At 49.5% G+C, this 25,530-nt stretch overlaps 1 protein-coding gene across 1 annotated transcript in view; it reads left to right on the top strand.

Annotated features, from left to right (window-relative positions):
* Positions 1 to 3,790, top strand: part of CRTC3 (CREB regulated transcription coactivator 3) — a 94,467-nt gene extending 90,677 nt beyond the window's left edge. Inside the window, exon 15 of the mRNA XM_046653052.1 lies at positions 295 to 3,790. Coding sequence (XP_046509008.1) covers positions 295 to 503 — 209 coding nt within the window. The 3' untranslated portion in view covers positions 504 to 3,790. The remainder of the gene's footprint in view (positions 1 to 294) is intronic.
* The last annotated feature ends 21,740 nt before the right edge of the window (positions 3,791 to 25,530 follow it).

Here is a 25,530-nt window from a genome sequence, read left to right as displayed (position 1 = left end):
AGAGACCACGAGGCCCTGGGGAAGGGGCCTGGTGACCTGAGCCTTTTCTGAACTGTTGAGTTTCAAGTGACTGACAACTGTGCAAAGGGAGTTGTGGAACTGACTGAAAAAAATGTAGATTCCACAGCAAAACTGCTGCAGACCTGGGGGTGCTTGGGACACAGGCCATCACTGTCCTGCTTGGGAAGATAAGAGGGACAGTGTTTTGGGAGATGTCATCAGTTGTGTCCTCTTAGCCTGGGGCCCTCACGCCTCCTAATCCGCACTGTTTCTCCCTCTCGTTGCTCCTTCCAGAAGACTCAAGCACCAGCCTGTTCAAAGACCTCAGCAGCGCACTGGCAGGCATGCCCGAGGTCAGCCTGAGCGTGGACACTCCGTTTCCGTTGGAAGAAGAGCTCCAAATTGAACCCCTGAGCCTGGACGGACTCAACATGTTAAGTGACTCCAGCATGGGCCTGCTTGACCCTTCTGTGGAAGAGACATTTCGAGCTGACCGACTGTGACAGAGTGAAACAGAACAGGAGAATTTATTTCTGAAACAGCTAAAATAGAACGGAATAGAATGGAGCCAGCTAGACCCCTGGGCTGTAGTTATCTCAGGCTTCTGATGTAGAAGGAACCGATTCCACGGCCCCCAGCTTTCGGATGAGGTCGCGTCTCGCACGCTGTGGCTCCCTCTCGACCACAGAGCTGTGCACTGCCTCCCAGGCCTGCGGCAAGGGTGCTGCTGCAGGCAGGCTGCTTTGGAGCTTCTGATGAGTGGGTCCTCACCGTGACCGTTAAATCTTTCTGTTGGCCATCTGGTTGATCGATGTGTAAAAGTAGAAAATACCGTGCACTGGAGGCCCCAGTAGCGTTGCGTAGTGCTCAGAACCACTGATCTCAGCCGACACTGAAGAAGGGCCCTGCAGGGGAGGCCGGCAGGAGCCACAGGCTTTCGGGAACGGGCTTGGGTCTGAGCAGCGGTACCCCAGCACCTCGGGCCTTCTCGATCTAGCTGTTATGGCTGTGCGCCCGCCAGCTGGTGGCAGGGATGTGCCAGAACAGAGAGGAGAGCCGTGTTCTCTCCGATGCCTTAATTCTAATATGAAGAAGACTACCATGAGGCCAAGAACAGACTTGAGTTAAGCAAACTGAAGTCTACTTTGTTTCCTCCGGTCTGCAGTCTCTCCTGCTGCTCCAGGATCCCTTTTCCTGTGGACAAGAGGAAGAGGAAGACTATTCCACTCAGTCACTGAAAGAAAGTCCCCTGGTGATAGACGGGCCTGAGGAGAACAGTGCTGTTCTTGGTGGCTGGGGAAGAAGGAAGGGGGCTGTAGGTGTCTCACAGACACGTGTCATCCCCCAGACAAGCTCCAGGCAAGTGCAGGCCTCCCTCTCTGCAGACCAGCTGGAGGGGATGGCCGGAGGTCTGGACTGAGGGAAGCTGTTTCTCTGTGGACCGGGAGTGGCACTATGACCCCACTAGACCGTAAGCTCCTTAAGGGCAGGGACTGTGCCTTCTTCCTCGTTGAACCCCTAGTACCTAAGTGCCTAGCACTGCGTGGGTGCTGTGTAACTGCGTGTTGAATGTGTGCATGAAGGAATGAATGAGCGAATCTGCCTTGCCGGGAGGCAGTCTAATCTTTACCTATCCCTATTCCTTGCCAAATCTCAGAGCTTTAGCTTTTCTAACACGCCTGTGGTTAAGTTCAGCGTGCACTTTAATATGCTGTAACACTAGGTGACCAAGTCCACAATCCGACTGGGTGCTGTGCTCTCCTTGAGTTGCTCTGCATGGCAGGTAGGCACAGACTATCTTTGAGCGCCTCCAGGATGTCTGAGCCTCCCAAGGCTGGGGCTTCAGGGATCCTGGCCAGGCCTTCACCGCAAAAGGTCTTCCCTCTCAGATGCACGTTTTGCTCTAGATTGCTTTAAAAAGAGAGACATTCTTTGAGGTTGAAGAAATAGTCTATAGTAAATTGAAGGCCTAATTCATGAAACCATCATTAGTCATCAGTACCTTAGTATAAAATAGTGTCACCACATTTCCACCCCTGCCTGCTTCCTCCAACTTAGGCTAGGCCAGCCCCTGACCAGAAACCTGACTGGTGGGTTTGAAGAGAACAGAGGGGACGATGCCTCAGAGCACTTCTGGGAAGCGGTCTGGGCAGTGGAGCAGAGCATAGGCATGGGAAGACAGGGCGGGGAGGACAGCAACACTGCAGGGAGATGAGAGATGCCGAACCTTTGCCTGGACAGCCATGGCCCTTCCTGGGGCCACCAGGAGTGTCACTGCAGGTTGCTAGACTGCTTTCCCGCAAAGTAGCCAGGCTGCGCTAGGAGGGTCTGAACCCGATACTTCTGTGCCTTATGGCAAGAGTCTGTCGCAGGATCCTGACTGTCAACATCTCCAGACCTCGTCCCGTTTCTCTTTTGTCTTCAGAGGGATTGCCTTACGTCCAGTCTTTCAAATTACCCTGCTGGCACACCACTCCATCCTCCTCTGGGGGACCCAGGTCTCCTCGCTTCGCATTAGCCGTGAACCCCTGCTGCTGAATCGGCAGATCCACCCGCAGTCCTTGCCTGAGCCCTGGCTCGGAGAGGAGTCGGCCTCCCCCCAAGCCTTCTTCCCAGTGCAACTTGCAGATCCCTTTAGACTTGAGATCTCAGACGGAGGTGACTTCTGTTCAAAGGGCCTTTCCTTGTAACAATACACAGCACCCCAGTGTGCCGACAGAAGCCACCTCCTTGCTGCCTTTCCTGTGTCGAAGGTCCCCGAAATCTGATCTGGCCTTTGAGACAGGGAGTGATGCTGTTAGTAAGAAGTTTTTGGTGTGGGGTTTTTTGGGTTTTTTTTTGGAGAAATGGAGGTCCCAGCATAATCCACTCTTGCACAGTGCCTTTCCCGTGGGGATCATCGATGTCGGGGTGCCAGCTCTCTTTGTCTGCAGGGCAGCCGTGCCTTACAACTGGAGACCCTGAGACCTACACTGTGAAGTGCGCTGCCCCTGGGGCATTCTCCAGGTGACACATGGAAATGGAGGCTCCCAGGAAAAGTGACATTTTGGCGGGACTGTAATGATGACAGTAAGGTTTAGCACTGAACTAAGTTTGTCCGTAAGTCCATCAGTCCAGTCTTGTCCTGTGAAAAGGTTTTGGGCATTAGACCATCCACTTTGCTTAGATGGTGTCCAGGCCACCCATGGACAGGTGTCGTGCCTTCAGCGGCTGAGTCTGCACTCATTGCTGCCTTTGCAACAAACCAGGGGTGGTCCTCGGCATCTGAAGTGGCTGCATACTTCAAAATAAACTATTTTTCGATATTTAGTTTTGTCACAAGAAATTTATGGCTGTACTACTCTCATTTACTAGCAGTTAAATAGCATAGAACTAAAAACCTATCTGTTTCCGTTTTTTCTTTCTGTGTGGTTGTGGTTTTTAGGACAGACAGTGTTAGGAGAGAATTTTCTTGATCATGTCAAGATCAACATAAATTCTCCTTTGTCCTGTTTCATTTCTCCTAAGTCTACTGTCTGTCACCTGAGCTGAGATGTTGTGTATTCCAACCATTTGTGTATTTGAAGACATTTCCAATCTGACTCTCATGGGCTCTTCTGATTTATGCACAGATGGTTCCGTTGCTTCATGGTGGACCCATCAGAGCAACTAGTCAGCCTGCCCGCCAGTGTCCTGAGTCCCAGCCCCTTGTTAAACAATATTTAAAGATTGGAATTTGTGTAAAGTAGCTTCCGAGTTTTATAACGCCTCATTTTACATCTTTCGTAATTAAAAGCAGCACTATAAGGTGGCATCTGCATCTGGTGTTTTTCTTCAGCCTCGGTGGGATGAACTGGTGGGAAGCCTCGGCTCTGCCTGCCATTGGGGATTTCTGGTCCCTGGCGTGGCAGGGCCTGCACTGGCCTGCTCGTCAAGCATTCTTAACACGTGCTGTTGCATCCACTCCTGAGAGAAGTTCAGAAGGTTGAGGCACACGGTTCCTTTCAACCGTGAATACCAAGGACAGACGGCATCCTGGCAAGGCCTCAGGATTCTGCCTCCCACTGCCAGCACCCTGTCCATAGCCCTGGCCCTGCCCTCATCTAGAACCTCCCTTCCCCTTCGGAGGTTCGGGCCACTGGTGCTCCTCCCCCCATGCTCTGCTGTCGCATGCTGGCCTTTAGGCCCTCTCCCACTTCACCAAGGACTTCGGTTCTCTTTTCTACGTGCCGTCCCTCCCCTTTCCCCCTGTCCCAGCATGGTCACAAGTGAGGCCTGCCAACAGCACACAGCCACACGTGTCCCTCAGAGACCCACTTCCTCAGCCTCACCCAGGCTTATCGTAAAGGCGACTCTTCCGAAATCTTCCTCAGAAATCCCATCTCTGGCCCTAACTTCCTGAGCCACCACTTCCACTCTGGTCCACACACACCCTGTTCTTTGACCCCACTGAGAATTCTATCCTTTGTCTCTTCTTCTCTCAGGCTATTTGTCCACTCCTGACTTCCCTTCCTTCCCTAGCCTAGACCATGGGGTCGGTAGCCTCCATGACTCCCTCACCAGCCCTCCTGCTCTGACCCTTGGCCTTTCCCTGCCAAAGAAAACCAACAGCCCTACACTGTCCACTAACCCAGTCCTCTCCTGCCACCCAGGGGCGCTCCAGACCTCTCCCCTCTTCAGGCCCTCCCTTCTCTCCTCACGTCCAGAAATTCCAGGCCATCGGGGCAGCTCCCTCAGCATCCCACCTGCTCTCCATTCTATCCCCATTCTCAGAATTGTCCCAAACCCATACCCATCTTACCGTCTTCCCCCTGCCTTAGCTGGTTCTCGTTTCCCCATTTGTGATGGATTGGCTCCTCCTCCAAGGAGCCCCTGCCTCCTGCTTAGCCCTCTCCAGCTGCTCGTCCCCGTCAGCCTGTGGATGTGCCTTGGCTCCTCCTTGATAAAGCAAACTGGATGAAACAACTCTTTCTTCAGCCTCGGTCACTCCTCAGGCCACAGTCCTGTCTCCTTCTCGCCCTGAAGTCCCTCACGCTCAACTCCACCCCCTTCCCTGCCATCCACAGCCCCTGTCTGCAGAGTCCCACTGCCCAATGCTCTTGCCAGCCCTTCTGGCCTGTCCAGTCTGGTGGCCTCTTTGGTCCCTCCTCCATGGCCTTTCCCTGACATTTGAGCCCTGTGGCCAGTCCCTTTCCCCCAAATCCTCTCTTCAGCCCCAGTAAACCCTTTTGTCCTTGTTCTCTCAGGTCACACATCCATCTCCTGTGTGTATCCTCCTTCCATCTTTGTTTCTTCAGTTCAACTGTCCCTGGGCCACCTTGTCCAGTCCTCAAGTCAATGACCCCACATTCGGCCCCCACCCCCACCCACCTGTCAGCTCAGGTTCATCTACGCTGCACCCCACCTGCACCTGTCCTGTGTAGACCTGTGTACGCCAGCAAGCGTGCCTTGTCACCCTGTGACACCCACCTTCCCCGTGGAGCTCTAAGCTCTGCGAGGACGGGGGCCACGCCTGTGTACTGGAATTCTCCATCTCCCGTGCCTGCCACGTGGTAGGTGCTCAACAAATAGTTTTAAACTACTGACTACTGTATACACTCTCTTGGATCACAGCCTCTGCCCTGATGCTTAGGCCAGAAAGCAGGCCTTTCTGCACCCTCCTCCTCCTTCACCTTTCACTCCAGCCAGAGTCCCCAAGGACTGTCTCGGCCACCAATCCCTGTCTCCCTAGCCTTGCAGTAGCTTCCCATTTGGTTCTCTCCTCGTCCCCAGCCCCAGTAGGCAGCCTCTGCCTCCCCTCAGAAATTAGCAAAGTGACAGATTTACTATCTTTGGGTGCCTCAGTGTTCATATCTATAAATCGGGACAAGGAGCACCCCCCACCCCTGCTTCATAGCGTCGTGGAGGGTGAGGTGAACTCACACAATTAAAGCACTTAGAATTGCACACAGTGAACACTCAATGAATGTCAGTTATTGTTAAGTGTTATTTGTTGCGTGAATATGCTATCCCTTCAAAGACAGGGTGCACAAATCTTTAGAAGTACTGGATTTGTAGAACGCTTGCTTTGAAGGACCACATCTTAGTCTGGGGAGGAATACTCGATACAGATCTTATTTGCATCCTCCTTGCCTGATGAGTGTTGTACTCTTTGCAAGTATGGAAATTAGTAGAAGTTAGCATAGAAATTAGTAGAAGAAAAATTAGAAGTTTTACAATAAGCCTATTATATGTGCCTGTGTCTCCATGTGGACACTAGATGGAGCTGAGACCATAAGAGTGGCTGTCAAGACCTGAAAACAGCCGGATAGAGCCACCTGACCCTCAGATTTAGCCTTCAGACTGCGTTGGCAGCAGTGTTGGTTAGAATTGAATCCTGTGATGGCACAGTGTAGTAACAAGTCTCTTGAGTGACCACACGACTGTGGGCGATCAGACTCTGCGCATCACATGCCCTCACTGCAGCCTGAAAGGAAGGCAGGGCGAGGATGGCTTCTGGGTCTACAGACTAGGAGACAGGCCCAGAGAGGCTCCAGGTCAGCCCGCAGAATGCGGAGCACAGGCTCTGACCCCAGGTGGCCAACTCCAAGGCCAGGTGCCTCCCCACTCAGGACTGCAAGTGTCGCTGACTTCTGAGTGGTCCCCCACTCTGCCCCCAGCCGGGCCACCAGTGGGATGAACCACACCCCTCCCGGCAGCGGATGGCCTGGAGCCACCAAGGAACCATCCCAGGCCCGTCACAGAGTGTCCACCATGTGGCCGCCCTGGCCAGGAGGATGCACAAGTGAGAGGGGCCTAACCAAGGAGTGCAGAATTTTCTCTTTTCCAGAATGTATTTCAACTTTTTTAAAAAGCCTTTGCTTTTATAATAGTGGTGCATGCTCCTTATAAGAAATTCATGTAACACTAAAGAGTACAAAAAACACGTTCGAGTGGTCTGGAAAGCCAGCACCCCCAGGAGCCTCAATGGAGACATCTCTCTACACACCCATTCAGAGAAAAGGACAGGAGATGGATGGAAATGTTTACAAAAAAGGACTCACACATTACATGCTCTTTTTGGAAAAAGTCTTTAAATTTAACAGAACAAAAGGAAACCTAAATGTAACTAAAGAAGTTGCCAAGCTGTAAATAGTTGTGCCTCTTCTGTTTCTAAACTATTTCTCTAAAAGGAAAGTATGAAGGGGCCGGACTCATTCTTTAAACATGTTTCAACTGTCAATGGTATCTCTTGACAGCCTGCGATTTAGGATGAGGAAATGAGCTCACCCACTTCCTATCTCCTTCCCCTCCCTAATGCTGTGAGTTCTTATTTCTACATTGTCAACGTTTGCGCTACGGGCGTCCTGTCCTGTAACCATCCTTCCCACTATTGTTTGGCCCCAGTTCCTGGTGCACATGGGCCGCCCGCTTGCTGCCAGTCCTTGTAAAATGGGTTTCCCAGTCCTCCATTACTGAGCTATTTGGGTTCACTTCATGGCTGCCTTGACTTGGTCGTCAAGGAGTCTGTTCAGGAAGGGCTGCGTTGGTCACAGCCACGCCGGGGTGGCTGCCGGGCTGCAAGGTTGGAGACCTGAACCCTGAAATGGGGGTGAGTGGGCTAACATTGTCTGGTTTATTACCAGTGAAACTGGCATAAATCCCCAGTGCAGGGCCAAGCGCTACACTTTCCAATATGACTCCTTGCTGAAAACTGAGTCTTGAACTTGTGTTTGGTGACATAGAGTTGAAGTTTTAGAGTTTGGAAATAATGAAAATGACTGGGGGGGGGGGTCGCGGGTAGTATTGTGTTCAAAGAAAGGACATGCCAGGCTTCCGGCTCAGGGGACCCCCATGACCAGGCCTCCTAACAACTCCCCAGACACGCGCATTTCATCTCGCTGACAGCAGTGCCCTATCCCATCTTCACTTGGAAAAATCCTCCTGTGTGAAGCCTTCTGTGAGATTTGGGTTATTGTTTGGCAAGTATTTCCTTCCCTCTCCTCCCACTGTGGGAATGGTACCCCTCGAGGCCCCTTTGCCCTTGTGCTCAGCTGTAGGACTTGCTTTGGCCAATAAGATGTTTGGAGACAAAACCTGGAGCAAAGCATTCATGGGGGGGATGGGGCAGGAAGCGGGTGGCTGAGCTTGCCCTCCTTGGGCATCTGCCATTGTCATGAGCACAGCTTCCCCCTGCGTAGCCCACTGGTTCCAGAAGAATGAGAGACAGGGCAGACCTCAACCAAACCCATGCCTAAGAGCCAATCTGGCCAGGTCCAGCTGAAATTGGCAGGGCGGCCCCAGTCAATCTGCAGATACATGTGCCAGAAATAAATACTTGTAACAGTAAGCCACTGAATGATGGGGTCATTTGCTATGTAGCATTGTTGCAGCAATAGTTAACCGATGCACCTTCTCTGTTCGTTTCCTCTTTTGTGCCTTCTCCCTGGTCTATGAACGACTTGAAACAAGGACTGTGTCTGACTCAATCGTGGCTCCCCAGTGCCCAACTAAATGGCACCCAGTATCTTCCTTCCCATCCTTGCCATCAACGCCCTCTCCAGGACCGCCCCATCTGAGTGGAGAGCCCAACACCTCTGCTTCCAGGACTCACCTGCAGGTTTGGACAAGAAGGTTAAAAGCCCTAAGCTTCCGTACCCACGGCTGGGGAAAACACTCAGAGCGTGACTCCCTTCCTGGGAACAGAGGGACCACAGCAACTGCTTTCCTAGCCAGGCTAAGGCATGAAAACAGGGAGCAGAGCTTGGTAAGTCCATGGAGCGGGTGGGAGCAGGGAGAATACAGAGAAAGAACCTTGGAGTCGTGGAAATCTCGGAAGGCTGCTTTGCAAAGTGCCCAGGTATCGGGGCAATGAGGCCATCTCCCCAGCATAACACAGACCCACCCTGGGAGAAGGAGCACTGGGAGCCAGTGTTCTGGGACAGTGAGGGGCAGCTGCAGCCTAGGATTTCCAAACTCTGCCCACCAGCATCTTGCTATGATAATGTCGGTTCCATCTAGCCTGGATTCCTTAGAATTTATCATCCAAACCAGGACACTTTGAGAGTGAAAGGTGTTGATACCTGTGCTAGGACAGCAGACATGACCAGGACATATGTGTAGGGACAAGACCTAGTGTTGCTTAGGGGCCAAGTGCATGGGCTCTGGAGTGATAGGGACCCGGGTTCAAATCTGGTCTCTACCCTTCCTGGCAGTGAAGCCTGAGTGAGGCAGTGGTCTCTGGGTGCTCCAGTTTCCTGATCTACAAAATGGGGGTTGGGCCTGCCCTGGTAAGTACTCCCTAAATGTTAGCTATCGTTTTCCCTGTTACTCTTTTTATTAAACGAGTCCTTTATTGCGAGCCCTCAGAAACACAACAAAAGGGTTTACTGAGAAGACCAAGCCCATACTCTGAAAGGAGCACTGGACATCGTTTTCTCAACACACCCAGGGTTCCTGTCCGAGCCTCCCCACTCCTCTCTAAGGAGCTGGCGTTGCTAACCAGTGTGACCAGGGCACCAGTGGCCGTGCTCAGATCTTCTCAAGGCACCAGCTTTCCAGTCTAACCTCAAATGGTGCTTATTCTTCACCTACTCAAAGCCTGGCCTTATAGGCACCGAATCTTCCATAACTGGTTTCGGCAGGGCCCATGTTTCCCTCCACCAAGCTGCCAGGGGCTGGTTTTACTGGTTGCAGGGGGAGCCATGCAAACTGGAGGCTGCTCGGGCCCTTGGCTCCCAGAAGCCAGGCCTTCACAGACCTGCTCCCCTGGCCATGCTTGTTTGATCCTCTTGGCCAACCAGATCTTCTCTCCCAGGGATTTGAAGCTTGAATGGGAGAGACAGAGTCTGGGGTCACTGAAACTGAGCCACATTAATGGCAGTGCCCTGGAGAGAAGGTTCCCGTGAGGCCCCTGAGCAGCCGTTATTCTGCCCTGGCTGTTCAGCAGTTCCTCCGAGTGTGTGTGCTGCCCCACTGACTTTCTCAGAAGTCCCCTGGAGCGAAGAGTTGCTTCAGCCCGCCAGCTTGCAAAGACTGAACTTTCCGAGGAATTGCTGCAGCTCTGCGTCTCCCCGGTGGATCTTGCTGGCCTAGCTCTGGGGAACTTCCAGTGTTACACCAGCACACACCTCTAGCCACTGCGAACAGTGTGTTTAATCACTTCCCGCCCAGGGGCCTGAGAGCCAGCGCTCCCCACGGCGAGGCCTGGCCAGCTCTGGATCTGCAGAGTGCCAATGAGGGGTGCTCGGGTCAGTGCTTCTGCAGGCGCGGGGTACTTGCTGCCCCGGTAAACACGGCGAAGAGCTATCTCCACCAAAAGACTTCCCACAGGCTGTAAAATGCCAGCCCAGCCCCACGGGGCTGACGTGGTGGTCAGCATTTTTCAAACGTGTTGACCTCTCAGTCCTTTCTGTCGGGACCACGTTGTGAGTCTGATGTTCTGTGGGACACACTGGGAAAGGCATGGAGACATGTAGGGATGGGTGAGGGCAGGATACGGGAGAGAATCAGAGACTTTGAAAGGACCAAATAAGGAGGAGGAAAGGATGGAGCAAAAACGGAGAAAGAGCCCACAGAAAGGAGGAGGGGGCACCCAGAGTTTCCAACATGGAGGACCCAGCGGTCCCAGGCTCATGGAAGTCTGATCGATGCCTCTGACCAATCCATGAATATGATTATTACATCTGTTGATTACCAGTATTAATATGAATAAGGGACTCGCCAAGGAGCCTCACCTGCGGAGACTTTAATACTCACTGGAGAGGGAACTGTTGCCTACAGAGCGCCCCCTGGCGTTCTCCCACTGCCTTGTAATAACCGTTAGGGGGCACCCCGCCCGGGATGTGCTGACCAACAGCCTCTGGTCTAGAAGTTGGGTTTGTTTTTTTCTTTCAATTCTAAATGTCTTCCTGGTCATCTAGTTTGCATGAATGAGAGTGTGGCTCGCCAACGCAAGCTTGCTAAAATGTGTTTGGTAAAATGATCATTATTTGCAGATGACATGATGCTAGACCTGAAATCTTGGAGAAAATCAAATTTAAGACCAGAAGAAACAGTAAGAGAAATCAGTTACATGATTATATAAGAATTAACGGTGGAAAGCTTGAATCAAAATGGCAACTTGAGGGGGCCGGCCCCGTGGCCGAGTGGTTAAGCTCACGTGCTCCACTTCGGTGGCCCAGGGTTTCACCGGTTCGGATCCTGATTGCAGACATGGCACCGCTCATCAAGCCATGCTGAGGTGGCGTCCCACATGCCACAACTAGAAGGACCCACAACTAAAAATACACAACTGTGTACCAGGGGGCTTTGGGGAGAAAAAAGGAAAAATAACATCTTCAAAAAAAAAAAAAAGAGGGCAACTTGAGCACTTGTTCCAACTGCCCCAGCCCAACCCAACCTCTAAACGTGACTGGAAAAATATGTATTTTAAAAATCTATAACTGGGCTAGAAACTACAAAGGGATATCCTCATTATCAGAAATTATGAGGAATAAAGGATGCTGGGAAGTGAAAGGCAGATAGATGGGATTGAGTTGAAGGTAAAAATCTAGCCATAAATGTTCAGAAGAGGATGCCTGTAAAGTGGGGCTGGTCCTCGGGGCGTGCCGAGCACAGGGGAGGCAGGTCCGGGGAGCAGGAGAGGTGACAAGGTGACTGATGGGGTGTGGCAAGGGTTTGCTCCTCCCTATCCTGCTGCACCAAGCAGCTGGCGACAGATGCTGCTAGCAGACAGCAGAGAGATAAGGACAAACTAGGGGAAATTATTCACCACAAAGGGGCCGGACACAGGGCTCATTTCCTTCATAAACAATGAGCCATCTATCGATAAGATAAAGACCAACAGCCAACAGAAAATCCAGGGCAAAGATGCGATCAGGCAGTTCACAGAGAAGGAAATGCAAATAACTAATACCCATATGAGAAGATGCTGGATCTCACTCATAATTAAAGAAATCCTGATTAAAACAACGAGATACATATTGTTCACTATTAGCAAAGATTTGGAAAGCCCGAGGGTGCTCAGGGCTGGTGGGGGTATGAGAAAGAGGCCTCTCACACAGTGCTGGTGGGGTGTAAATTGGTACGACCTTTCTGGAGGACAATTTGACTTTAGCTATCAAACAGAATTATTAAGGTACTGGAAGAGAATATGATAAAATATTTTTTATATTCTTGGAGTGGGGAAAACCTTCGTAAGAAAGACAAAATCTAGAAGCCCTAAAGGAAAAGATGGACAGATTTGACCTCATAAAAATTTAAAACTTTTGTAGGGCTAGAGACCATATCAAAGATAGAAGACAAATGACAGACAGTAGGTGCAACATGCATAATAACCCTAAAATGTAGAGTCCCTTCATATCAAAGGCTAAAGCTTTATATGTCAGTATATAAATGGTCAAAGGACAAGAACAAGCAATTCACAGGAGAAGAAATTCAAATGGCATCGCATTGAGAAATGACATTTATGCTCACTAGAGATCAGAGAAATGCAAATTTGAAATTTGGTAATATCTAGCATTGGCGAAAAGAAAGGAATGCTCCTGTGTGCTGGGGGCGTTCTGTGCCAGGACAGCCTTTTGAAGGCCATTGGAAGAACCTGTCAAGATGTAAAATGTGCAGATAAACTTCCAGACATCTGTTCTTTGGAGACACCTGCTCAGTAGTACATGGATAAGTGAAGTATGCTCCTCACCGAACTGTTTGTATTAGAGAAAAGCTGGAGATAATCTGAACAATCAGAGAGTGGGAAGAGAAAGGGGAGTTCACCTTTTATTTTTATATTGTTTGAATTTTTTCTATTTAATACTTTTTAAATTAAATGCCAAAAAGGGGGGAAATGCTGTGTCTGATTTTCGGGAAATTATGAGAGTGAGCTGAAATTCCAGCATCTCCTCTCCCTAAATCCCAGTAAAAAGTCCTTGAAATCAGCCCAAACAAACTCTCAGGCACAGCCAGAGCAAAAATGGAGGAGCGTAGCTCTGAATCCTGAATCCACATGGTCCAGCCCCTCCAATGGGAAGAGACGAAGGAGTGGATTCCCTTCACACAACCTCCATCACACCTGGCTGGAGTGGCCACAACTGCACGGAGGAGGGAGAAGGAAGGCAGCTCCTGCCGCTGGCCCTTGCCCAGTGCTCTTATCTGGGCTGAGCACCCAGCCCAGGAAAGGGAACCAGGACAACTGCCCAGGCCTCCAAGATCAGGTTCACAATTGCTCTGAATGGAACAAGGAAGAAAATTACCTGTCTCACCCCAAGTCGTGGGGCATCTATGATGAGGACACGGAAACTTGGGAACCCAGGAAAACAACTCGGATGCAGGAAGAGCCAAGACTGCAGTCAAGCTGGGCTGCAGATCTTTGCTCTGTCCTCCTGCAAATAGCACCAGTGAGTCATCCCTCCCCAGGGAGATGCTTTTCTCTCTGCCTCCACCATTTGGTCTCATCTTACTCGTGACTCTTCTCTGTGTCATCACTCCTACTCAGGGCTGATAGTCAAAATACCTAACAACTTCTAAAGCATGGGCACCCGCCAAACAAACAGACACCAGCTGTGAACAATGGAAAGAGGCAGCAAATTACCCCAAAACTCAGTGGTTTAGAACAACAAATATTTATGATCTCATGCACTTACGGATCTGGAATTCGGAGCTGCTTAGCTGAGTGGTTCTGGCTCAGGGCCTCCTCTGAAGTTGTAGGCAAGATGTTGGTTGGAGTTGCAATCATTTGAAGGCTTGATGGGCCTGGAGGATCCACTTCCAAGATGTCTTACTTGCAAGACTGTTGGCATGAGGCCTCAGTGCCACAGCAGTGGGCCTCTCCATAGGGCTGCTTGAGTGTCCTCACAACATGGTGGCTGGCTTCCCCAGAGAGAGTGATCCAACATAGGAAGGCAGAGTCACAATGTCTTTCATGACCTAACCTGGAAGGTCACATGTTGTCACTTCTGCAATATCTTAGTACATACACAGATCAGCTGTATTCTGTGTGGGAGGGGCTACACAAAGTTGTAAATACCAGGAAGTCAGGATCCTCGGGGGACCATGGGTACCATATCACTCCCTGTTTAAAACCCTCTAATGGCTTCCCAGCACTCTTAGAATAAAATACAAATGCCTGGCCGTGGTCGGCAATGCCTGGCATGAACTGGCTCCTACCCGCTTTCCATCTCAGCGTGTCCTTGTTCACCCACCTGCACTAAACTTCAAACACTCCAACTTTCCATCTGTCCCTCAACATCATCAGCTCGTCCTTTATATTTTCTGTGCCTTCTGCCTGGAAGTCTGCTTACCCATATCTTTGCATGGCTGGTTCCTTCTCATCTTTCAGGTCTCAGCTCAAATGTCACCCCTTCAGACAGGTATCTCGACCACCTTATCAAAAGTTGCCCCCACCCCTGCCTGTCACTTTCTCTCACATCACCTTGTGTGTGTATGTGTTTCCACTGTCACAAATTTGTAGCTACTACTCAATTTACATGTTCTGACTTGCCGTGTGATGTATTTACAAGTGCAGTCAGTTCCAAAGGGATGCTCCGTTTCCATTCACATCTCCTTGTGTTAACATCTTCCTAGCAGGACCTCTGTCGGAAAGTATCTCACTCATTGGATTATTGCCCTTCTCCCTCCACATACCAGTAAGAGACCTTGCTTACAAGCAACAGACTCCTCTCTAGCTGGTGGAAGCTGAAGAGGAATTTATTAAAGGATATTAGGTGCCTTATAAAATCCTTGTGAAAGCAGAAAACTAGGCTTGGAAGCTGTTTACATGGACCGGTCCTCAAATAGCCCCCAGTGCACACACACTGCCATTTGCCCTGGTGGGCACTTGAAGACGGTTCCCCCATTGGGATGCCTGCTGCTGCTGCCTCTCAGAGCTGGATGGGTCTGCTGCCGTCCTCGCCAGGAAGGATTCCTTGGCACCTGCTTCTCAGTGTCACTTAGCCTCATGCAGGCGCATCTGAGTGGTGGTTTCTTAAGTTGCATGCTCGGCCCATTCTGTAAGCAAGGCTGGGAAAGCATCTGGCTTCCACCGTATGGAGGGGTGAGTCCATAAGGTGAGGAATTCTCAAAATAGAGGCAGAGTATTCCCTGGTTTGGGGAAGCCAAAGTCAATTGTTGACATACATCCTCTTTAGTCTACCCCGTTGGTTACTTAACCTCATCATCAGCCCTTCCTCCATGCTTAAACTTACAGATAACAACAGAACCCAAAAGCAAGCCAAGAGGTTTCTCAAAAAGGAAATAGTTACTTGCAAAAAGAATTCATGGCTTCATTCCAGAACTTAGGGTTTTCTGCTATTCTCTGACCCTCTTGCTCACGTATTTATTTATGCCTTGCTGAGAGCACCCCTCTGGGTAAGCACTATGAGAACAGGAATCTTCTTCATCCCTGCCTCCTCAGTCCCCAGAACAGTGCCTGCAATGTCACAGGTGCCCACAAGTGTTAATGAATTGTGTCTGTGAAGTCCTCTCCCACACTGAATAGGGCTGACCTGTGCAACTGATGGGACATTGCAGAAATGGCAGTGTGTGACATTCAAGTCTCAGCTCCCATGGCTAACTGCCTCATTCTTTGTCCCCAATTTCAGAGATGAGGAATCTGACTGGCTCATATTGTCTATTTGGACCAAGTCATAGGTTGTCAGGGGACCTGTAAATTAGAGGCTATGAGGAGAGGTGCCTGTCCACTTTATTCAACCAGAAGGAGCTGTGGCATCCCCGACACCGTGGTTGACGTATCTTGTACAATGGGGTCACATCTTATCTGAGGATTGGATTCTAAAATCTCCAGGTAAGACTTTATCCCATATAGTCAGTTACTCACGAAAACTCCTTAAATTACCCAAACATCTCTACTGTACAGTATCACCTATCAAATATCCACTTCAGCCAGTTTTCCCTTCCAAGTGGGGATGGATGGCTGTTTCTTTGCTTGAGCACCAGATGAAGTAGTTGGTTTGCCTTATGGGTCTTGTCATATGAAAAATACACATCTTTAGACATCGGAATCACATTCTCACGTTGAGATGCTCACAGTACAAGAGGCACATGGGACCCCAGACCCACTAAGAGAAGCACAGATTGCCATCACATCTTCTATCTCTGCTCGTGTGGGGCCTGCACTCTTCGAGTAGAGTGGTAAACAGGATCCTCTCTCCCCTCCGCTCATTTTCTCTTTCCTCTCTTTCCTCCCTTTTGAACACACATATACTACAAGGTTTAGTGATTGTTTTAAAAAAAAAGTCCACTTACTCTTATTGGATTTACACATCAATGGCAAGGGAGTCTGAATATGAGAGGAAGAAAATTAATCTGATCCCAGTCAGAAAGCCCCCAGCACAGAAGTAAAAGAAGAAAGCAGTGAAATTGTATGGATAACCCTGTTCTCTGAAAAGGATCTCTCACACCAAGTGAGAGAAGATTTTAGAGAACAACTGTTCCTTCTTCTCAGGGCCATTAGACAAGGACAGTGCGGGGGAACCGGGGGCCCCATTGCTTTAGCTTGTCACTGGAAGCTGTGATTAATAGGATTACAGGAGACTGGGTGATTAAACAGAAGACAGACAAGAGAAATATATGTGGCAAATGGGGAGGATTAATGGAGAGATGAAAGAAAAGCTAGGGAAAAGACCAGACTTTTAGGATAAAGTGTGAAGATAAAATATGGGGAAAAATTCCTAGTCTTTCTGAATAAATCAAGTAGAACACAGTCAATAATCAAAGCTTATTTTCTCTCTCTCACTCCTTCTCCCTCCCTCCCTCAGAGTAAGCCCTTAATATCTGTTAGATAAATGAATGAAAGACTTTCTAATGGACTGGGATGGGTCATCTCATACCAATGAAAATGAGAAGCCACCCTGACTCGAAGATCTAGCCTGGTGAAATCCCTAAACCCGATGGAAAAATAAAGACTTCTCCCAAATTTCAAACAAAAAACAGTTGGATGACTTTCAAAAATCTTGATAATTGGAACAGCTTTGAACTTCACACTGCAACAGTCATCACCTGAGACAACAGAGTGAAAACTGGAGAATCACTGAGGGGACATGTGCCTCCCAGGTGCCCAAAACCCGAAGCCCGGAAGACAGTCAAAGGCAACCTCAGACCCAGAACCTCAGGAAAATGGCCTCAGGGGCCTTGAGTGAAAGCAGACTAAAGGACCTGGAAAGCGAGAGCTCTCGTCAGTCTGCTGACGCTGATGGACTGCCGTCTGTGGGCCGCCTGTCCCCTTCTCCTGGGCCTTGGGTTCTGGGTTCCAGGGGGAGGAGGCAGTCAGTCAACGAATAAGTGAAAGAACGATTGAATCAACCCTCAGAGGGCAGGCTGGCCTGCTGCCTTACGTTGGCAGCAGCAGGGCTGGCAGGGCAGCCTCCATCTGCCCCATAGGGCAGCTGCGCAGGTTGCAGCCCAGCCTGCCACTGGCAACTCCAGCTGTGACATTGCAGACTCCTTGACCCTGGGCTGTGACCCTGTGATCACTCTGCGCGGTGGGGTAGGACGGGGGCTGGGACTGGGCACCCCTCCCCCTGCAGAATTGGGGCAGGGACAGTGGACACAGCATGATGACTATGATGACACCATCAGAGCCCAGCCTACGGCGTTCATTGTGATGAGGGAATGGCAGCCCAGGTCCCTCCCGCAGATCCCCAGGGGCCCCCACCCTAGTGAGCTGGACCCCTCTGAACCTGGAGCAGTCTTTTGTGCTTTGATGTCAGCCACACCAGCAGTGAACAGAAGCCTACTCTCTCCCCTTCCTCCTGAGCCTCAGGGTCCCAGGGCAGGCACAGCCCAGGACCCTCCCCAGCTCTGTCCAGGTGGGCAGGTGACTCAGCCTGCCACATGGCAGGAAAGGAAACGGAGGAGACTCCTGAAGCCCAGGTCCCCACACCGCTCCTTTCCTCCCGCTTGGGCTACTGTGGCCAGTTTATCCACGAGCACTCATGTGCGTCCCTTGTCCATTCTTTCAGTTGTATTTATTGTGTACCTACTGTGCGCTAGAAGCTGGTGGGGTTTCACTCTACAGAGATGGCCAACGCTGGTCTCTACACAGGTCAACCGTTCCCAGCTCTCTGAAGCTCTGGAACAATCGCCTTGGACACATCACCCACCCTGTGCACAGTGAGAAAGTAGGCAGTACTTTTTGTCCCTTGGGGACAAAAATAAAAACCCAGTCACTTAAGTGTCATTCCTACAGCAGCAATGACTTAATGACTGGAGATAGGAAAAAAATACCATTGTCTGAACAAAGAGATGTACTTCGTGAATTTTATTATACTGACTGACATGCTTAATTCCCTTCCCTTTGGGAAAAAAGAAGAAAAAAGCACTGGATGCCCCCTCCTCCTAAAAAAGATAAAAATAAATGATCGGAACAGACACAAAACAGCAGCCCTAGCTTCTTTCACTCCCGAGAACTGTCTGATGACTGACTCACCCAGGAATTGTGCCAAAAGGGACAGAGTTTCGTCCACCAGGTTAAGAAAGAGTAACGATTTACCTGATGATGGCAGGGCCGGCTCTGGGATCCTGGAACGAGGAGCAGCCCGCCTGGGGGTGGGGGCACGTGTGGGGAGCCCAGGCACAGTCTCCCACCCGCTTCGTCTTTCTCAGTCTATGCGCCTGTGTCTCTCTGTCCTCTCTTTTTTCTCTTACTGCGTTTCTGTCTCTTTGTCCTTCCATTTGCCTGTCGCTTGGTCTTGCTGTCTCCTGGCCTCTGTCGGTCTCTGCCTGATGATCTGACTCAAGACCCAGCATCTCTCATCTCTGCTTCCCGGTACACCTGCTTTTTCCTCGCTTGGTCTCTCTGCAGACCGGCTTTTTCCTCTCTGTTGAAACATGGCTGGTCTTTTCATAACCCTAATGAATTTGGTGCCTATACTAACTGACCCAAATCCCCAGGGCAGAGAAGGCGACTGGCTCAGCTGCTGGAGTGCTTCCTCTGGGTCAGACCCCCCGACTGTCATACGGCTCAACTTAGTGAGCATGAACATATGGGGGAGCGGGCAGGGCCCACCCTTGGGGTTGGCAGTGGGTGTGAGAGTTCTCAGATAAAGAGGCAACCTTTGGGACACACCTCAAAAAATTCTTCTACATTACAAACCCCCCAAAAAGGTGTTCCTGGAAATCCCTGGGCAGACCCCACATGTAATGCTCCCTTTTGCAGATTTTATAAATATATAAATTCCTAAGGCTTAAAAAGGACATAGTCACGTGTGACTGTTCACACGTGACTCTGAAATAATGTAGTAAAAATACTTCCCTGTTCTACATGATTCAGGCTGAAAGCTTTTCCAACTGCATTCACATCTTCATGCAGCCTCTTCCTAATTTAAAGAGACTATCATTGTATACCATGCATTGACATTGCTGGAAATCTATGTAAAAACTTGGCCCAGGAAGGACCTAACCAAAATGTGCAGTTTCTTTTATTTAAATTAGCCAAGACTGTGTCTGAAAAATTCTACACACTGTCAGAGACGGCTCTGGGCAAGAAGCTTTTTGCTGTGCTCTTTCTCAAGACCCCCTCCTCACATCCCTGTGAAGGACCGGGAAGGCACATCTTCAGCCAGGAGAAGACATCTCAGAAAGACACAGCTGCTTAAACGTGGGGCCAATGACAATTCTTAGGTTTCAGGGACTACAGCTACGGAGGGAGACTCCAGCTGCTTCTAGATTCTGAAAGCTGAATAAACTACAAAAGGGAGATGTCTGCCCAGCTTCTTTGTAGAAACGGAACGCAGCAAAGTTCTCCCGTCCTGAATCACAGAGACTAATTGTTGTTCAAGGGTCTGTTTCTCCTCCAAGGCGTTTGGCGGTTCCCTCTTGTTTCCTGGGAATATCTTGAAACGGTGGTTTGTCTAGTTTCAAATTAAGCTGTGAAAGTCCCAGGGGTGGGCTGGGGCCGGGGTTTGCCCTCCCAGCCCAGACAGAGCCGCTCTGATTTGATCTGTTTTATTTATTTTCCTAATTTAATTTGTATTTGGTCAGTTGTACAATAAACATCGGTTAAACAGCAACAGTGTCCTAGGCTAGCCCCGCAAAGTCCAGACTCTTTGGTTAGTTCTTTTGATAATTACCTCCATCATTCTCAATAACATGCTTTTATGACTATTGACTGATTTTTCAGTTTGAACGATGATCTACTGATTTCTACCCCTTACTAGGGAAAATGAAGATTAAGCTGTCTATCTCGCACCTCTCCCCTACACACTCCCACACAAACACACCTTTTCCCTAGTGTGGGGGCCCCGACATCCGTTGTCCCTTCCTCCATGGTGGTAGAACATTTAATGGTCGCCCAAGGACCAGAAACAGGGGTGGGTTTTTTTTTGTTTGTATGCTTGCTGGTTTTTTCCCAGCCCAATCATGTCCACCAGGCGCCTCCTTTTCAGATCAACGAGAAGCCCCAAACTTCCTGATGGAGACTGCAGCGTCTGCGGTGCATGCAAACTGCCGAGCTTCGTTCTCTGCGCTGAGGGCAGCATTTCCCAGGACTCTGGACCCACTGCACAGCAGTTCCAGCACCTTCTCCAGCTCAGCCTGTGAGGTGTTGCTGTCGGTCTTGGGGCTCTGCTGGGGAGGTGGTGCTCAGCTGCATTAGGGAGATGGTTGTCTCTGCACCACAGCGCCGTGTGAATTTTGCTCTGCTATCTTTATAACACTCATAGATACCCACTTTCCTTTGTATTAACCTTTTTTTACAAGGCTTTTATGAATCATGATATACAAAAAGGCATAAAGAATAATACAGAACGCCCACGTCCCCATCACCCAGTGTGAGTAAACGAAGCAGACGTTACTAAGAGAGTTGAAGCCCCCGCGGGTCCTTCTCTGATTGAGTCCCCTCCCCCTGCCTGGAGGCACCCACTCCCCGTCCCCCTCCCACCATGGCAGCCCCAGGAGGGCAGGCCTCTGGGTGGGTCACGGCGGGCAGGTGAAGGGGCTGCCTCGCAGCATTGCAGAAGCAAATAGAAGGAGAAATCATGGAAGCAACCAACAAGGCATGAAAACTCTCCCTTAGAGATGGAAACACCCAACTGCAGAGACGGAGACCAGGAGCTCTCGGTCGCTGATCCGTTAGCTCTGACACAAGGAGGACAAGGTTAGTGAGTGGCCACCATAGAACACAGAAGTCTGTGAGTGGACAACCCATAGGGCAGTGACAGAGGAAGGGGGCTGGATCAGGACTGACCCCTCCCAGCTACTCTGGGCCGAGGTGTCTGCAGTATCCCAGCGAGCAGGGCCTGCCGTTCAGTACCCGAGTGAAGCAATGGCAAGACGGCACGCTCTTTCCGGAAGTGCTCCAGTGTAACCTGGCTGGTGAATGGCGCTGAGTCCATCCTCCCGGGAGGGGTTAGCTTTTCCTAACAAGTCAGTGCTCAGGTGGGTCTACCCTCCAGGCTCATGTTTGGACCAGGAAAATGGAAGGAAAGCCCTCTTGGATCGTTGGCACATCTTGGAGCACTTCCTAGGGGACAGATGAGTGAGAGGCTGGTTGACATTTAACTATAGTTCCAAATTTATCAGTCGTCTCCTTGCAATATGTCCACGTCAGCTTGGAAGTGGCCTGGACTTGGTGGCCACAGGGACAGCCTCCCTCCGGGTTGTGCTGCTGGCACTCTCCTCCCGCCCCACGCTGGGCACAGGCCACCTGCTTGTACTGTGGGCCAGTTGCCCCGGCTCCCACCAAGGGTAGGTGTGGGTCACACGGTATGTTAGTCTGCTTGAGCCGCCATAACGAAATCCCATAGACTGGGTGCCTTGAACAACAGAAACTTATTTCCTCACAGTTTCAAAGGCTGGAATCTGGGTGCCAGCAAGGCAACTTTCATGCTGAGGCTTCTTCTCTTGGCTTATAAGTGCCCGCCATCTTACTGTGTGCTCATGTGACCTCTTCTTTGTGTGGGGGTTGGGGGTGGGCTGGGAAGGGAGAGCTCTGGTCTCTTTTTTTCTTACAAAAACACCAATTCTATCAGATTAGGGCCGCATCCTTATGACTTTGTTTAATCTTAATTACCTCCTAAGATCTTATCTCCAAAGATAGCCACATTGGGGGTTTCGTGGAGCATTTTGTTTACTTAGGGTGGTTTTGGCTTTAAGAAACAGAAGTCCCTCTCAGTGTCACTCAAGTATAAAGGATCTTACATGAATCTAAAAGAATCTGATGAGCTAGGCCTCACAAGGGACAGAAGCGTGAGGTATTCCCTCGTTGCTCGCTCGCTTGCCTGCTCCTTCTCTCGGGCAATTTCTGCCGGTGCCTATGCATCTGCCCTATTCTCCTCTTTGGACCCACCTTTCCTCTGCTTTGCCTCATGGTTCCAATATAGCTGCCAGAGCTGCTGAGTCAAAATGAGTCTCCATCCTCAGCTCCCACGGTCAAGTGTTCTTTCCCTTTGAGTCTCTTGGATCAGCCTCCTGAGAAGGGCATCTGATTGGGTTCCAGCACGCTTTTGCAAGCCAGCCTCCAGATGTAAGTTAAATGGCTGCCCTTGGGTCCAAACATCTGGACCCAGGGGGAGAAAATCATGTAGCACATTTCAAGGCCATCTCAGGGCCCGTCCTGGGTTGGGGTAACTTCTTTTCACAAGAGCTGTGGAGGGGCAGGCGGCAAGTGACGACTGTCTCCAGAAAGGGTGCCAATTTGGTGGGTGTCGGGATTTTAAGGATTTCTGTGTATTTTCTTGTAATGCTTTTGGTTTTGGTGTCAGGGTAATGCTGGACTCAATGAGCTGGCAAGTGTTCTCTCCTCTTCGTTCTTCTGGAAGCCTTTGTGTAGAAGTGGCATTATTTTTTCCTTAAATGTTTGGTAGAACTCACCAGTAAAGCCATCTGGGCCTGGAGTTTCCTTGGTGAGAAGGTTTTTTTAGCTACAAATTTGATTTCTTTAATAAATATAGGGCTATTCAAGTCACCTGCATCTTCTGGGTGAGCTTTGGGAGTTTGAGACTTCAAAGGAAACTGAAAGTCCGTATTATCTAAGTTATGGAATTTAGTGACATAAAGTTGTTTATAATATTCCCTTATTATCCTTTTAATGTCTATAGAATCTGTAGTAATGTCCCCTCTCTTAATCTTGATGTTGGTAATTTATGTTTTCTCTATTTTTTCCCTAGTCAGTCTGGCTAGATGTTTATCAGTTTTATTGATTTTCTCAAAGAACCAGCTTTTGGTTTCATTGATTTCCCCTATTGTTCTTCTGTTTTCCAGTTCACTGATTTCCTCTTTGGTCTTTGTCAGTTCCTTTCACTTGCTTACTTGGGACTTAACTTACTCACCTTTTTCTAGTTTCTTAAGGCAGAAGCTGAGGTCACTGATTGAGCTCTTTCTTCTTTTTGAATATAAGCATTGAGTGCTATGAGAACACAGGTCCTTGGTGACATTCTGGACGTCCGCATCGAGCCTCATCTGAGGCCAGCTGAAATCCAGACGGCCACTTCTCAGCTCTGCCGACACATAAGAACCACCTGGTGAGTCTCTAAAGGTACCCCTGCCTGGGCCCCGCCCAAGACCGGTTAAATCAACATTTCTGGGAATGGGCTCCAGTATGAGGCATTGTCAGAACTCACAGGTGACTGTAACGAGCAGCCAGGATTGCTAATCACCATGTCAGGCCAGTGTTTCTCACACTGTCCATGACAAAAGCAGTTTTGTTTTTCGTTTCCAGTTTTTATATTTTATATCTTACTGACCGATATTTTTGTAACATACAATAAAAATGAATAGTGGGCCTGGCCCTGTGGCCGTGTGGTTAAAGTTCCGTATGCTCCACTTCAGAGGCCTGGGTTCCCAGGTTCAGATCCCGGGCATGGACCTACTCCACTCACCAGTCACCAGCCACGCTGTGGTGGTGTCCCACATATAAAATGTAGAGGAAGGTTGACACAGATGTTAGCTCTGGGCTACTCTTCCTCAGGAAAAAAAAAAAAAGAACCATATGGTTTCTAGAGGTTTCCCTTATAAATAGTAGTACTTCCACTGCCTCTTAAACCCAGGTGTTCTCATTATTCTTCAGCATTATCAACAATGGAGGAAAGGAAGTCTGCAGAAAGATGATCATGCACAGGGTTATTTCATGCACGGGGTGCTATCTCATTATGGACCAGGAACAATCAGCTTGTGAGCCATCCCACTCCACGGACCATGCTCTGAGTAGCACCATCTAGAATTCTTGATTATATGATGCAATAACTTCTTTTCACTTTTTAAACTCATTTGAGTTGAGTTTTCGATTATAAGAAGAATCCAGCTGAAGCGCCCTACCTTGGATGGATCTGTCTGTTCCGCCTGTTCACACGTTGCTCTCTCCTTCTCTCTTTCCCATGTGAGAGCTGCAGCCGTCCCAGCTCTCGTGTACCGTCACGGTTTGTTTGATGATGACTGTGTGTTCACTGTGTACCCTCGTTCTGGCTGTCTATCTGGAACAGCTTTAATATAGGAGCTCAGCAAAGATGATGCAAACTTCCTTTCCCCCATTGTTGGTAACACTAAAGAAAAATGAAAACATCCAGGTTTAAGAGACAATGGAAGCACCATTTTTTTTAAATAAAGGAAACCTCTAGAAGCCACATGGTTTTGAGCTAGCTTTTCATCTTTTGATCACAAGTTCCTCTTCCAATTTGCAGATATGGATTTTAACATATTTGCGTTATTTTTTTTTGGTGCTCAAATCATTCCATATTTGGCCAGAGAGAGCTCCTTCAGGTTGGCTCCTGTGTCCTTTTTTTCTGGCCCCATAGTCTCTGATATCTTCCTCACTCGTCTGTCTCAGCCCTGGATCGGCCATTTCTCAGCAGCTGTGGTTCCTTTTAGTGGAGAATGGTATTTAGAGACTAAGATCTAAGTAAGACATATACACTTTTTTTTTCTTTCTTTCTTCTTTTTTTTGGTGAAGAAGGTTGGCCCTGAGCTAAAATCTGTTGCCAATCTTCCTCTTTTTGTTTTTCGCCCCAAAGCGCCAGCACATAGTTGTATATCCTTGTTGCAAGTCATTCTAGTTCCTCCATTTTGGATGCCCCCACAGCATGGCTTGATGAGTGGTGTGTAGGTCCGCTCCCAGGATCCGAACCGGCAAATCCTGGGCTGCTGAAGGGGAGCATGCGAACTTAACCACTCGGCCACAGGGCCGGTCCCTGACATATACACTTTTTAAATGCAGAAATTACGTGGTTTTTCAGAAGATCTACTTTTACGTAGCTGGAGGCCTTTTCGTGAAGTTGGTTAATGACCTGAAACCATCACGTCACCTGGGATTTGGGGTCAGTTTGGATTAGAGCAGTTTCCCAAGCTCAGCACTATTGACATTTGGGGCTGGAAACTTCTCTGTTGTGGAGACTGTCTGGAGCACTGCAGGATGTTTAACAGCATCCCTGGCCTCTGCACACTGGAGAGCAGTAGCACCCTTCCGGCAGTGACAACCAAAAATGTCTCCAGACTTTGCCAAATGCCCCTTGGGGTGGCAAAACCATCCCCCATTGAGGACTATTGGATGGCCTCTAGGACTCCGCAGAAAACTTCCTGGAACAAACCAGAGAAAAATCTGGCCCCTGGGGAAGCCTGGTGGTGCAGTGG

Source organism: Equus quagga, chromosome 2, assembly GCF_021613505.1.
Source record: "Equus quagga isolate Etosha38 chromosome 2, UCLA_HA_Equagga_1.0, whole genome shotgun sequence".
Classification (NCBI taxonomy): Eukaryota; Metazoa; Chordata; class Mammalia; order Perissodactyla; family Equidae; genus Equus; species Equus quagga.
This window is presented reverse-complemented; position numbering and strand designations above follow the sequence as displayed.